This window comes from Papaver somniferum, chromosome 7, assembly GCF_003573695.1.
Source record: "Papaver somniferum cultivar HN1 chromosome 7, ASM357369v1, whole genome shotgun sequence".
Taxonomy (NCBI): Eukaryota; Viridiplantae; Streptophyta; class Magnoliopsida; order Ranunculales; family Papaveraceae; genus Papaver; species Papaver somniferum.
Window position 1 is genome coordinate 13,934,386 of NC_039364.1, and position 15,190 is coordinate 13,949,575.

Below are 15,190 nucleotides of genomic sequence, written 5' to 3' on the forward strand. Positions count from 1 at the left end.
CTGGCATGCCAAACACCATTTTTTGGCATGTGCATAGGAATAAGCCTAACAGACTAAAAACACTCAAAGACACATGTTTGGTGTCTACATAACTTTATATATACGTGGAAAATGTTTGGAGCAGTGAAGTTTTCTTTACAAAGCCAAAACTGGAGAGGCAAGCAACTGCTTATCCATGGATTTGTTTTATTAAATTAGATTTTGTTTTTAATTCTCACTGTTATTAGCAATTTTGAAGATTATTTTCTTAAAAGACACTTTAAATATGAATTAGTTATTTTGTGGTAGTTGTTTTTAGGTTCTACGATAAATTCATTTTTCATATCATTAATGGTTTTAACGGATGACTATAGTGCTGACTAATAGTAATACTTGTGGTTACAAAAAGGAATAAAAGTAATCACTGAAATGATATTAGCTATGTTTTATTTATATATTTTTGGGAATATTCATGATAAATTCATAAAAGATCTCTTCTTTAAATGAACTTCTCTAATTTAGAGAGTAATAATTATTGTCATTTTCTGATGAGATACAACCTATCACATTAAATAATCTCCAAATAAACAAAATTATATAGTAACTGTAAAAATTGAGATGAGGGTAAAAATTTCAACCTCCTTTTGTAAAAAAGAAATTAACCAGACCATGTTTTTTTTCATCGATGAGGTTAGCTTTTCAACTTATGCATACACATATCTAACAATTTACTTCACGAATGTTTCTATGGTTTCCATGGCTGAAAGGAACAACATTTCATAATATAATGTAAGATGTTTACAATTTTCAAATAAAAGAAAAATCAAATATGGAAAAAGTTATGGGCGCCTCCAATTTGATAACCTGAGTTAACATGCTTAATCCATCGAAAAAATAAAATAAACATGCTTAACTTAAAATATGCCAAATAATAAAAATTCATTAAATAATTTTGATTTTATAAAACTTGAAAAACTGGCGGCGCTGCTAAATTGAATACACAAATCACCAGATTTAAATAAGGGTATAATACGACAAATTAAGAAATTTGATTCGTTTCAATCGCTTATAAATATTTACTGATACAATTATTTCATTAGCCAAACACAGTTATGTCAGAATACCAAAAACCAATATAACAATGAAAGTAAACCGATACAAAATACAAACGAAAAATGCGTCATTAAGTTTTATTCTATGATTAGGACTCCACCGGTGCTGTGACGACACAGGCATAGATTTTTTCAGTTAAGCATTTTTACGATGGTAAAGTGACCCATTTTTGGACAACGACATAAGGTACCTTTATATTCAATCAACTATTTTCAGCAGTTTGGTGAGTACTGAATCACCTCTTGGTGAACCGTGTAAATACGTTTTATTAAACATCGGCCAACGGAGATCGAGCCCAGGCCAGACATACCTAGTATAATTTGGCCACCCGAAGGTTTATTACGAGTCATCATAAAACAATAACTGATCTCGGCTGATGATACCACTAATGTCAAGATATTTCTTCGTGATTTAGATATCCTCTCCCAGTTTCAACCAAAAATAAATATCAACTATATGGAAAGCAAATTAAAGAAAAACAAAACGGAAATGGCAAAGGGCAAAGAAACTAAACAACTTCAAAATAAATAAATAAATAATTATGATGTCTTTTTATTAAGTTTGTTCCTATAAGCTATGACATGATGTTAAACATTTTCAAGCCTGCTTTAGAAACCAGAGACACACAAAAGAAGAACCCTCAATCACACATTAAGGGACTAACACCTTCACGAAAGGAAATCACAGAGGGTATAAACCGGTGGATTGACACGGTTCTGAGATATCGGTATTCATTAGGACATAAGAGTCATTAGCAGGAACTGTTAATGCATTAGCACCGTTAGCGGTGTCTTCCAAGGTACCACCACCATAAAATTCCTCCACTGCAGGTGGTGGAACAATTCCTTTCATCATCATCTCGTTCACATCATTATTGATGATACATTCTTCAAATGTACCCATTAATTCATCGATCAGGATTTCATCTGGTCGAGAACTCGTAGGTGAGTTGGTCACCCCGTCGAACAATAGATGGCTTTCGAGCGCTTTCAGCATTGCCACTTGTACTCCAGCAACACTTCCAGTTGTATCAACAGCAATATCTTCTAGGGTACTGGTACCACCATAAGATTCCTCCAGTGTAGGTGGTGGAACTTCTCTTCCCATCAAACTCTGATTAATTATTTCTTTCCTATGGTCTTCCATAAGAGGTGCAACCTGATTCATTACGTTTGCGTCTAATTCTAAAATAGTTGGTGAGTTTCTTGCGTCGTTTAACCAAAACTGATGATTAGATGATTAAAGAGGCATAATCGATGTACTTGCTAGAGGTAATTAATGGTTGAGGTTTTTAAAGATATCTGACTCATTTTTGTTTGGATTTGACAGCTCATGATAATTATCGATTTTTCTATTTGAACAGCAAGTGGACAGCCACTTGACAGCAAAACTGATGTGGCAGTGAGAGGTAAGTAGCTTTTTTTATTTATCTAATTCTTCTTTTTAGAAAAACGAGTTAATTCTTTAATTCTTTAAATCGTTGGATATATCCGACCGTTCAGATTGAAATCAAATACTTTAGAAACTTGGCAGCGGGAACAAAAAGGAAGTCCGACGTTTCCTATTCAGTTTCTTTTTTCTTCCCAAAACAAATTCTTAGGGTTTGTTCGTCTTCGTAAAACAATTCTGGGTATCCTGCGATCAAATCTAGGGTTCTCTTCGAATCTTCCAATAGAAAAAAGTTAAGTGATGGTAGTTCCAGAGATCACTACCATTTTATCTCCAACTTACTAACAAGGTAAACTTAAAAACCCACCTCTATGTTTATTGTATAAGATTTCTTGAATGCCAAAATCATCTTGATTGTTTAAGGTTTGATACATATCGTATTTTATAAAGTGTTTATAGTTCTTGTTTCTCTTCTGTTAGATTTGGGTAAGCATCCTGATCAGGAATTTTGATAATTGTATAACTATGGTTCATATGATTCATATGTTTATTATTCACAGAACTGTTTATATCGTAAACTTATATCAGGTTTATGATACATCTAATCTGATTTTAAGTGTAGACGGCGGTGTCAGTTTAGATGATACTGAGAAGGAAGCGGGTGAAAAGACTCAAAATACCGATGAGGATGAATGGTACATTGGAAAAAAGTTTGAAACACATGATGATTTGTTCCGTGCTTATAAAGCATATGCAAAACGTGAAGGATTTGCAGTTAGAAAAAGAACTAATTGGAGAAACGAAGAAGGAATCATTAAAAGTGTGATGTATGTTTGTAACCGATCAGTAAATCCTGTTAACAAGACTAAAAATATAGCCAAACATCGCAAGAGCAATTGTTGTGATTGCAAGGCTTACGTTACTGCAAGATTGGATGATGAAGACAAATGGGAGATTAGTCAACTTAAGCTTGATCACAATCATACGTATGATCCAAGTCTGTCTCGGCATTATCGACAACATCGGAAAGTTGAACCACATGTATTACGTACCATCGACCTTAATGACCAATCAGGAATTCCAATGGAAAAGACTTTCCGCTCTGTGGTGAATCAGTATGGTGGATATGATAAAGTTGATTGCAGTGAAAAAGATTGTAGAAATGCTCTTGCAGAAATACGCCGACTACGACTTGGTGAAGGGGATGCAACTGCTTTGATGAAATATTTTTCCAAGAAGGTAAAAGAGAATAGTGGGTTTTATTTCGAAGTTGACTACGATGATGAAAATCAATTGAGAAACGTATTTTGGGCTGATGGTTGGAGTAGAGAAGCGTATAAAGAATTTGGCGAGGTCATTAGTTTTGATGCCACTTACATGACAAACGATTATGATATGCCTTTCACTCCTTTTGTCGTGGTTAATCACCATGGACAATCAATATTTCTTGGATGTGGGTTGCTTTGTAATGAAACTACAGAAACATTTGTATGGCTATTTAAGAAGTGGCTAAAGTGCATGTCTGGATGTGCTCCGAGAGCAATTATAGATGATCAGTGTCAAGCCATGAAGAATGCGGTTGAAATTGTTTTTCCGGAAGCTAGGCACAGATGGTGTCTGTGGCACATAATGAAAAAAATTCCTGAAAAGTTTGGTAGTTATAAACAAAGAGAAAAAATTGTGTTTGCTTTGCAAGAGGCAGTATATGATTCCCAGACTCCAGCTGAGTTTGAAGAATCATGGAAGAAAATGATCGACAAATACAATTTACAGCAAAACACATGGTTGAGAGATTTATACCCTGAGAAAGAACGATGGGTACCATGTTTTCTTAAAGACACGTTTTGGGCGGGGAAGGCTTCTACTCAGCATAGCGAAAGCATAAACGCAATCTTTAAAGGTTATGCTTATTCAAAGACAAAATTAAAACAGTTTGTTGAACTATGTGAACAAGCTTTGAGGGCTAAAGTAAAAAAAGAGTTTAAAGAAGATGCGGAGTCATGTACAAAGGCAATTCCTCTTATTTATGGCTATCCTTTTGAAAAACAGCTTCGGGATATGTATACCCTTGTGAAGTTTCAAGAGTTCCAGAAAGAAATTCGTGGGAAGATTGCATGTGAAGTGGTTGATTTTGATGAGGTGACCGAGGTTCATAAGTATGTTATTCGAGAGGATATTTGGCTTGATAATGATTTTTGTAAGAAGGTGAAATTTAATGTTACATTCCGTAAAATAGAAACGGATGATGATAGCAGTGAAGAGGAGGATGGTGATATCGCTGTTGAAGTTGTAGATGATGGTGAAGGCATGGTTGATTTAGAGACAAATAATGAAAGCGAAACAGATGACAACGAAACAAATGGAAGTGAAACCGAAAGAAGCGGCACAGATGATAGTGAAAAGGAGGAATGTGTGTTTGATAAAAGGACAGACGAAACAGAAGCAACTGAAGCTAAAAAAATAAAAAAAAATTAGTTGATTTCGATATTCATTGTAGCTGCCAAATGTTTGAGTCTAGGGGAATACTTTGTAAGCATGCAATTGTGGTACTAATGCGTAATGGGATTCGCCTTATTCCTGAAAAATACATCTTACGCAGGTGGAGAAAATACGTAACAAGACCGCATACAAAAGTGAAAGTGATTTTTATCTGTTGGGAGTTGAACGAGCAAAGTCTGTGTTACAATCAAATATGTCTGAAGTTCAGCGTTTTAGCGGATTTGGCTTCTGTCAATGATAAAGAAAGTAAAGTTGTTAACGAATGGTTGGACAATAGGACCGAGGAGCTCAAAGCCAAGTCAATAGAACTCGAAAATATTAAAATGAATGCTGAGGATCAAGGGGATACATCAGCTCCTAGTTATCGCGAGCCATCGAAAAAGAAACGTAGAGGAAGAAAGAGAGCTAAAACACTCAAAGCCAAGAGATCATGGAAAAGGACCAAAACAAAGACTTCTACAAAGCCTAGCCAGGTTAGTGTTTTATGTTCCCTACTAATGGAACACATCTTTCATTGTTAAAATATTAGTATGGTATTGTTTGAAATATTTATCTAACGTCTCTACTCTCAGAACCCCTAAGATATAAATCTGTGTTATATTTATTGCAAATTCATTTAAAAATACAACTCTAAACCAAATTTTGGAACTAATAGAAACATCCCATTATATTAGTGTGAGGTTGCACTACAAAACTTTGCTTTATTTGATTTGTTACAGGATGTCATCACAGAGCTTCCTGACCCCATTTTAAATGATATGCATGTGACCCAGGAGAGTGTTACAACTCCAACACCATCAAATCCTCATGATATTTCACATCAGCAACATACAGAAGTTACTCGCGGTCGAGGTACTCGTGGCCGAGGTCGAGGTCGGGGAACTCGAGGTATGGGGACTCGAGGTCGAGGTCGAGGTCGGGGAACTCATGGATATATGAATGCCCCTCAACTGAGCAACAATACTTCTAGATTTTCTACTGTTGGCATGTACATGCCTGTTCCTGCCGAAGCACCATTTATCAACCCTGCTTGTGTGAGTAGTTGGAATTCACCTCACAGTTGTGCTTCAATTTGTTATTATTTTCTTTTTCCTTTTAGTCTCCCCTCTAACCATTATGTTTTTTTAATTATTGTAAAGTCAAATATGAGGACAGCATATGGTCAATTCGAAAATGTTGAACCAAATTCCTTTCTAGAACAATTAATGGTAAATAAACTTTTGCAGCATTCCAGAGTTGGAAAGTGTGATGTTAAGGAAATTTAAATCCAAATAATGGCATTTGTTCTGTAATAGCAGGCGCAGACCCCTGGAATCGCACCATGGCAATACTATGGAGGAATCCATAATTTTGGAGCAGCATATGGAGATCGTCACTTACATGAATTAAGTCGAGCTCTCACTCCTACTTCCTCGCAGAGACCTTCCAGCGAGGAATTTATCTAAAGGCAGAGATAGATTCCATGTGGAAGAGTATTTTGTGTATTTTTTCATTTGGTTTTAGGTTCATTATGTGTGTGTTTCTTTATTTGTGAGGAGTATTTTCTTGCATTTCACTGTGTTTTATTTTCCAGTTGCAAGGATATCTATGAAGCAAACATTTAGGCAACTTCAGTAGTGCATTGCTTTAACGGAACAAATATATGGATCTTTTGTTGCTAACATTATGTGTGTGGCATTATTTTAAATCTCTATTCCTGCATCATAAAGCCGTCACAGTTAATATACTTAATCCATGTATGTACAACATACATTCCGGTCTGCTATAGTACCATACATTTTGCAGTAGGTCTATATAGTCTGCAGTACCATCAAGTGGAGAGCAAGATGAAGAGTATTTGTGCAGTCGACATAATCCTTCCACACAGTGTGATATGCCATAATTTATAAATAAAATTCATTTCATCAAAGAAGGAATACATTTATAGACCCATACATTTACAGAATATGCGAGTAGCGAGTTGTCAGGTTACAATTTCAAATTAACAAAACACTAGCCAATCTGGCCAATACGTTCTTAGGTTACATTAGCTTTACAGAATTTTCAAGACAGTAGCCGAGACACCTCGAATAAGAAAATTAACACGCAAAACTGGTTAATCCTTTATCAGTTGGTTCTTGTACAAAGACAGGTGATGCACAAGAGTTTACCAAATATAAATCTGGGCTGGAATACCCTGTCAGTGTTTCCATAAACAAACGCCTTCGGTACATGGATTGAGAACTGAAAGAAACATTTAGTGACCAACACCCTGCGAAAGGCCGGAACCAAGACGGAACTGGTTAGCTACTATCTTGGCCCCAGTCGGATGTTGAGGCTTTTCACCCTACATGTTTTTTGAAAGTTACAAACACTTCAAACAAAAAAAATTGATCAGGTATATACAATATGGAATATCATTCAATGTAACAACTTACATATGAACTACTCCATCAAACAAAATGATTGCGTCCAACTAAGAAGAAACTACAAAACACGCATAAATAACTTCAACTAGTAAATAAATATCAAGAATATTGGAACATAACCAGGCAGATAAGAATTTGTAAATGTTCAGACAAGACAAGAAATATCATAGCAGACCAATGATGTGTTTTCTTCTTCTTTCCATCAAGAATTTTTTTATTAAGTTCCCAGAGTTCAATTCTTTTACATAAAATTTAGTATCTCTTCACTGAATTCATAAAGGGGAGAAAATTAATGGTCTAAACCAAAATTGCAATTTGTTTATGGATATTTACACATCAAGTGTCTATTATTTCCTAAAAAGCTGACTCTTTTGGTGCAGTAAAGGTCAAAATTCTGCTTATCTCATCAATCAACATTCAAAGCCAATTCTCGTGGTGTCATTTAGCCTATATGCTTTCAAATCTCATCCATTATTACCACTCTTCAAAAATTAACCTATATGCTTCTAATTTAAGATCTCATACATCTAATCTGGTTAACAAGTGTCCTAAGAAATAACAAATCTTAATCAAGAAGAGACTAATAATTCTACTATCAAATCTCATATAAGACGATTTGAGAAATGGAATTCTCATAAACAAAATTAGGATAAAGATAGAGAATGAAACTAGTGAAACGGGAAAGGAGACTTACTATGATGTCATCTCCAACTAAATCAATAACTTTATTGGATTTCTTGCCTAACCAGTAGGTTCCTACTTGATTAATATCTAAGAACTTGTTTGTTTGCAGCTGACTCGACATCTGAATCTGAGTCAACCCCTGACTCGGACCGAGTCAGTAGTCAGACCGTTTGTTTTCCATTTTGAGTCAGATCTGACTCGACCTCTGACTCAGACATAACCCCTGACTCGGACTCATTTGAGTCAGGTAACAAAATACCCCTGACTCATGGGACCAACCCACTGACTCACTTATTTCCGAGTCAGATGAGTCAGATCTGACTCAAAACAAACATATCGACTCAGATTCAGATGAGTCAGGTGATTTCACTCAGATCCAGATGATTCAGATCCAGACGACTCAGATGAGTCAGGAGTAAACAAACATGGTGTAAGTTTAGCCGCTGAAGTCTGTCGGATTGATGAAATCTACTAACTGAATGGTAAACAGAAATATTATAATTATTAGATCTAAAACATAAAACTAGAATTAAATCATCGGATCAATACTCGAAGATACTGAAATCAAGATGGTTAGGATTGAGCGATTTTTGCCTCAGAGCTAGAATTAGGTTTTCGACTTCGCTTCTCTCCTCTCGTTGTTCAATTAGGTGTGAGACGAGAAGAACAAGTCTGAGTGAGAACAGATCGGGGTGATCTTTGAAACTATCGATACAGATTTCATGCGAATCGTCGGATACATCTAACGGCCTTAAGAATTAATGAATTAAGTCGTTTTTCCGTTTTTAAATAAAGACAAAACATAAACAAAAAATACTTACCTCTCTCCGCCACGCAGGTTTTGTTGTCAAGTAGCTGTCAACATGCTGGTCAAGTAGCACTATTGTGATAATTATGAACGTTTATCACAATTAAATGTTTTTTAATAGCATTTATATAAGAAGAAGACTAGGATCTTGTCATTCATTTGAACAGTTATCACTTATCACTAAATGCAATTTTCTTTTTTTTTTCAAATGACATGGTTCCTTTTTGCGATATTTAAGGGCAGTGTTGAGTGGTACGTGTACTTTGAGGGGTAAATCTTATGATCCTAGTAGGGTGATTAGGTTTCTATGACACCAGCCAGGATGTATACATTTAGGAGTAACTGGCATGATTCAAACTGGTTTTTAGGTTGCCCAGTCACCAGTCCCGAGTAACTAGACTAAGAGGTGTGTCATTTCATATCGAAGTTTTAGTAGTCCAACAGTTCCAAGAGGATGATCTTGGATACATAATGTTCGGATTGGAACCGGATTATATGGGATACATCGTGTAAAGATTTGAGTCGACACAAAAAAGCATTACAGACTGTACAGTACTGATTTCTTTGATTTATAGCTAGCTAGCAGAGACTTGTTAGACACCAGACATATAGCAGCATGGGACAAAAGGTCACCTTCTTAATTGTAACTTAATTTGAAAAAAAAGAAAAGAATAGCCTTATAACATTTTCATCTGCAAAGGCCCATGGGATGAAGATCAGATGTTGAGGAATATCATATCTACTTGCTCAAACAAATACTTATATACAGATGTAGAAAATCTGATATCAAAAACTTAGTGAACATAAACGTAAGTCAAACAAATCTCTTCTAATGATATATTTAATCTTATGGCTTTGCAGCCTATTTATAGTTTAACAAATTTGACTCTTAAGAAAAGACACTTTCCTAACAAATCAAATTCTAAAGCAAGACTTTTCTAGAATATTGTAAACTCTATATGAAAATACTATACGTAACTAAACTCTAAAACTAAAAAACTTGTTTCTCAAGTTTACTACACGTTCACAATAACGCGTAATAACTTTTACTGTTGTTTCCATAAATGACACCAACTTCCACTGGTTACTTTCACTCAGTCAGCAGTAACTTCCACAATAACATGTCAACTTCTCCAGGTTGCTTCCTCAATCTATATCTTGGTTTAATCTTCAACATCCTCCCTTAAACCAAGATATTCTTTACTGATCATTTCAAGTTTTCCACGCAAGTAGATGAAGGTATCATACTTCAAATACTTGGTAAAAACATCAGCCACTTGATCTTTACTTTCACAACATTCCACGGCAATCTCCTTATTCCTGACAAGCTCTCTAATGTAATGATATTTGATATCAATGTGTTTACTCCTTCCATGAAACACAGGATTCTTTGTTAATGAAATTGAGGACTTGTTATCACATATTATTGTTGTAGGTGTAATCTGTTCATTGAAAAGAGACTTCAACATCATCCTCATCCAAACAACTAGTGTAGCACAATTTTCCAGCAGCTATGTATTCAGCTTCTGTTGTAGACAAAGCGACAACTTGTTGTTTCTTTGATGACCAAGAAAAGAATCATGTTCCTAAATGGAATGCATAGCCTGATGTACTCTTCCTTCCTTCTGTGTCTCCATCCCAATCACTATCTGTATAACCAACCAATTTAGGATCTTCTGAAACTGTGTAAAGAATTCCCAAACTAATTGTTCGTTTGACATACTTCAAAATCCTCTTTGCAGCTTGTAACTGTGACTGTCTTGGTAATTCCATTATCCTACTAACCAATCCAACTGCATACATAATGTCTGGTCTTGTAGCAGTTAAGTATCTCAAACATCCAACAAGACACTTAAAATCTGTTGAGTTCACAAGTTCTCCTGATTCATCTTATGTTAGCTTCAACCTCTCTTCAGTTGGTGTTAAAATTGGATTGCAATTATCCATCTTGAAACACTTAAGTATTCCATCTGCATATCTCTGCTGATTAATAAAGATTCTTCTTTCTGTTTGTTGTACTTCAATGCTAAAAAGTATGACATTAATCCAAGATCTGTCATCTCAAATTCTTTCACCATATCCTCCCTGAATTCATTGATCATCTCTGAGTTATTTCCAGTAAAAATAAGATCATCCACATACAAACAAACTATAATAAGATTACCAAGTGAATCAGATTACAAATACAGTGTATGCTCATGTGGACACTTGTAAAACCTTTCTCAATGATGTATGAATCTATTCTTGTATACCAAGAACGTGGTGCTTGTTTTAAACCATACAAAGCTTTGTTTAGATTGTACACTTGATTATCCTTCCCCTCCATAACATAACCTGCGGGTTGCTCAACATATACTTCTTCTTTTAGTACACCATTCAAAAATGCACTCTTCACATCCATCTAAAAAATCTTCCATTGCTTCTCAGCAGCTGGAGCAATGATCATTTGAACTGTATCAAGTCTTGCAAATGGTGCAAAGACTTCAGAATAGTCTATTCCTTGTTTTTGTCTATATCCTTTAGCAACTAACCTTGCTTTTAATTTATCAACTTCACCATCTGATTTGTACTTTGTCTTGTAAACCCATTTGACTCCAATTGCTTTATTTCCTTATGGAAGTTCTGTAAGTTCCCATGTTTTGTTCTTTTCTATTGAGTTTATCTCTGCTTCCATTGCTTGTACCCATCCATTATCTTTAGAAGCTTCTTCACAAACAACAGGATCACAATCTCTATATAAAGCAAAATTCATCTCCTCTTCATCACTATCATCATCTCTTGTTATCACATGATCTTTCATTCTTGCTGGTATAACATATTTCCTTCTTGATCTTGCAGTCTCTTGTTGTGGTATCACATCAGTTCTTACCTCTTCAGTTATTGCTTCCTAAGTTCTTCTTTCCTCTTGTTGTTCAGTAACTCAATCTTGAGTATTTACTTGTTCTTTAACTGCTATTGGAACTGTTTTAACAGTTTCATTTGTTGAGCTATATCTTTCCAATTCCACTGAGAATCTTCATCAAAGATTATATCTCTACTTATAACTATTTTCCCTGTTATAGGTGTAGCGCCCCCTAAGCTGGCAGCTGACTAATCCAAGAGATTAACTAAAAAGAGGCACTAAAATCTAAATCATTTACCTAAACAAGCAATTAAGAAATCTTCTACAATACTTAACCCAAAACTAGCCCCACTTAGAAACATATATACAAGAACTTCTCTCAAATGATACATATACAATAGTCATTTGGTTTACATATATAATATGCAACATAATAAACATAGCCGAAGTTAATCAACTAGCGAACTCAACCCTTGAATCTTTCGCTGCGCAACTCTGATCTGTCACTGAAATTGAAAGTGGGAATGGGTGATCACATCATCCATAAAAGGGGTGCCCAGTAGGAATAACATCTAACTTTCAAGTAATCATAAGCAAGAGTTGAAAAACAATACATGTTTTTCCAAAACATTAAACAGTGACTAAGTCACTGAAATAATCATATATGTATATGGAACAAACTCCTTCTTTCAAACAATGTATAATATTCGTGCTAACCACACTCATTAGATATTGATATCACCAAGACCATGATGACCCACTCTAAGCATAAAAGCTAAATTCATGTAGATATAATTGTGAAGGAGCGTATCTTATATACCACAAGTGGAAATTCTCATTTCCCATAACAATTCATAATGACAAACAAAACATTACAAGTCCTTTCCAAATCGTGGAAAGATTCACAAAATCAACAGAATTATCATAATTCAATTTAAACAAATCATGGAATGCACAACTAGACAAATCATGAATTTGATAAACATAAATATTTGTAAAAGAAAACATCAATGGTTACAAGAGAGTCAAATGTATTCACACCTCCTTTAATGACAATCCACGCCTACCTCGAGATCCACGATCCACCGGTTCATCCTTTGAATCGATCGTTGTTAATATAGACTAATTGTTAATCACACAAGAAGTCTAAGAATCTAGCCAAAAGGCTCACACAAGAATCATACAAGTCCATATAATGGTTTTAAGCCCATTTATAGTTCGACACCTTTCTATTATCTATCTTTAGTACATCTAAGGTTTACCAATTCAATTAAGTTGGTTCTATAGTCCAATAGCTAAGTCTTATGAACGTCTACAACTTTGTAGAAGGATCCAAAGGCTCATTCAAGCCACAAAGGTCCAATACATGTTCATTAGGGGAACCGGCTATAAGCTCAAGTCCATCAGAGTCAACTAACAGTCACTAACGGTCAAACTGACGGTCACAGGTCAACTAACGGTCAACGTCTAGGTCCGGGTCAAAGGTCAACTATGGTTAAATCGGTCAACTGAGTCAACACTGAGTTATCTTGGTCCTAAAACTCCGGGTAAACCAGATTCTCAATTAACTCAGTCAGATGGACTGAATCAGAAGCACTAGGTCGAGTCAGCTAAGCTAAAAAGAACTCAAATTAATATTCTTGCACATAACATAAATCAAATACAACTTCATTTACACAACCAACCTGATTTCAGGCTTTAACCAAACTTCAATTCCATCACCCTGCAATTGCAGTACCAAGCCATACACATCCCAGTTGGACTTCAAATTCAGTAACCATACACCATCACTCATTCCTCAACTGCAAGACCTTTCTTTCTCATTGAATGTTCACCAGCACACTCAAACTTCGACAACTAACTCAATTCCTATACACAACCTCTGTTACTGCAATTCTTCTACAAGCCTATTACATAACCCTGCAACTTAATATCATTAACATCTCCAAATTCCCAACATTCATCTATAACTCATCCATACCAAAATCTCAGTATCAACCCAACGCCATCATCATGAACCCAATTCCATTTATGCATCACTTCATTGTAACCCATTCCGTCTTACATGACCTGTATCATCACATGAAAATTGAACTACAGGTGCAACCCACAAAACCATCTGCAGATCATACTTAATTCAGCAACAACACCATCGCATTCCATCCCTGCACTTTACATCACCACCACAGTTAATTCAGCTCAATAGAAAACTCCATTTCCATTTCATACTAATACATACATAGTTCATACATATATCCCCTGCAACTTCAATAATATTCCTATTAATTCAACAACATCACCAATGTATTTTCAAAGTTGTTGTAGTAATATGATTCGTTCAAGACTTGTGAAAGCGGATTTTTAGATTTTTTTTTAATAAATAAAAAGAGCGAACTAAATTAAAAAGATGTTGTGAAAATTATGGAGAGAATAGGGCTAGGATTCCACCATTGGTTGATATTAGTGATTTAATAAAATAATAATTATGCAACTCAACATTCAAATTGATTCTAATAGTATTGCCTAGACATGCAAATTTCCAAAAGAATAGATGTTAATCCAAGCATAGAATATCAAAACCCTAAAGCAAGCATATTCAATCAAGAGAAAATACACCTAACTAATCAAAATCATATAAACAATTTTTAGTTCAATGCAACAATCATAATAGAGTTGTTGTAATTAATTAATAGAAATATATCATTTTTACCGAAACAATGGCTTCCTCCATAGCCTCAAGGATTGGGTTTAGGTCATCATGATGTTGGAAACACGCTGAAAAATTGATTTCATTTCTCAAAGTAGGTGTACAAATGATGAAATGGAGAAAATGATGAAAATTGGGTGTTTGGAACGTTTATAATTCTTGCAAAACACTGTTACAAAGAACGATAGAAAAGAACTGTTGTTGTTGTAACTCTGCAACCCTCGTGTGGCTGTCGTTGTCACTGTTGATAAACGACGCCTCTGGTGGTCTTTTGTTCTTCGTGTTCTTGGTGCAGCAGAAGAAACAGAGTTCTGAAATTCACGCCTTTCTAATCTCTCCTCTCGACCCCAAACTCTCTGTCCCCCTTATCTATGATCCAAGCAATCTATTTATACTCCTCAGCCTCATTTAATCACGCCATAATTCTCAATATTCTTCATTGAACTCGAGCAGTAAAGAAAATATTCAGGGAATATTTTCTTCTAAAATCTCCTTATTTATCTTTGTCAAGGTCCAAAGTGTTGCTCGAGTCATCAAACATGAGCAGAACACGTTTAAATTCTCCAAAACTCATGCAATCCCATGAACTGTTCCTCTCATGCATGTGCTGCCCTGTGTTCTTCTCACGGATTTTTCAACCAAATTTGATTGAAACAAACACCCATACCAGCTTTGTTAGGACATATCACAACTACAGCGATTGAATCGCACAAAAACTCCTCCAAAATCCGATCGAAAAATCTTCCAGTGAATGGAAATAT

The 15,190-nt window shown here is 35.3% G+C and overlaps 1 protein-coding gene across 1 annotated transcript; it reads left to right on the forward strand.

Moving 5' to 3' along the window:
* The first annotated feature begins 3,006 nt into the window (after positions 1 to 3,006).
* LOC113294162 (protein FAR1-RELATED SEQUENCE 5-like) lies at positions 3,007 to 4,956 on the forward strand. Its single transcript, XM_026542580.1, has one exon. The coding sequence runs from the start codon at positions 3,007 to 3,009 to the stop codon at positions 4,954 to 4,956; it is 1,950 nt and encodes a 649-aa protein (XP_026398365.1).
* The last annotated feature ends 10,234 nt before the right edge of the window (positions 4,957 to 15,190 follow it).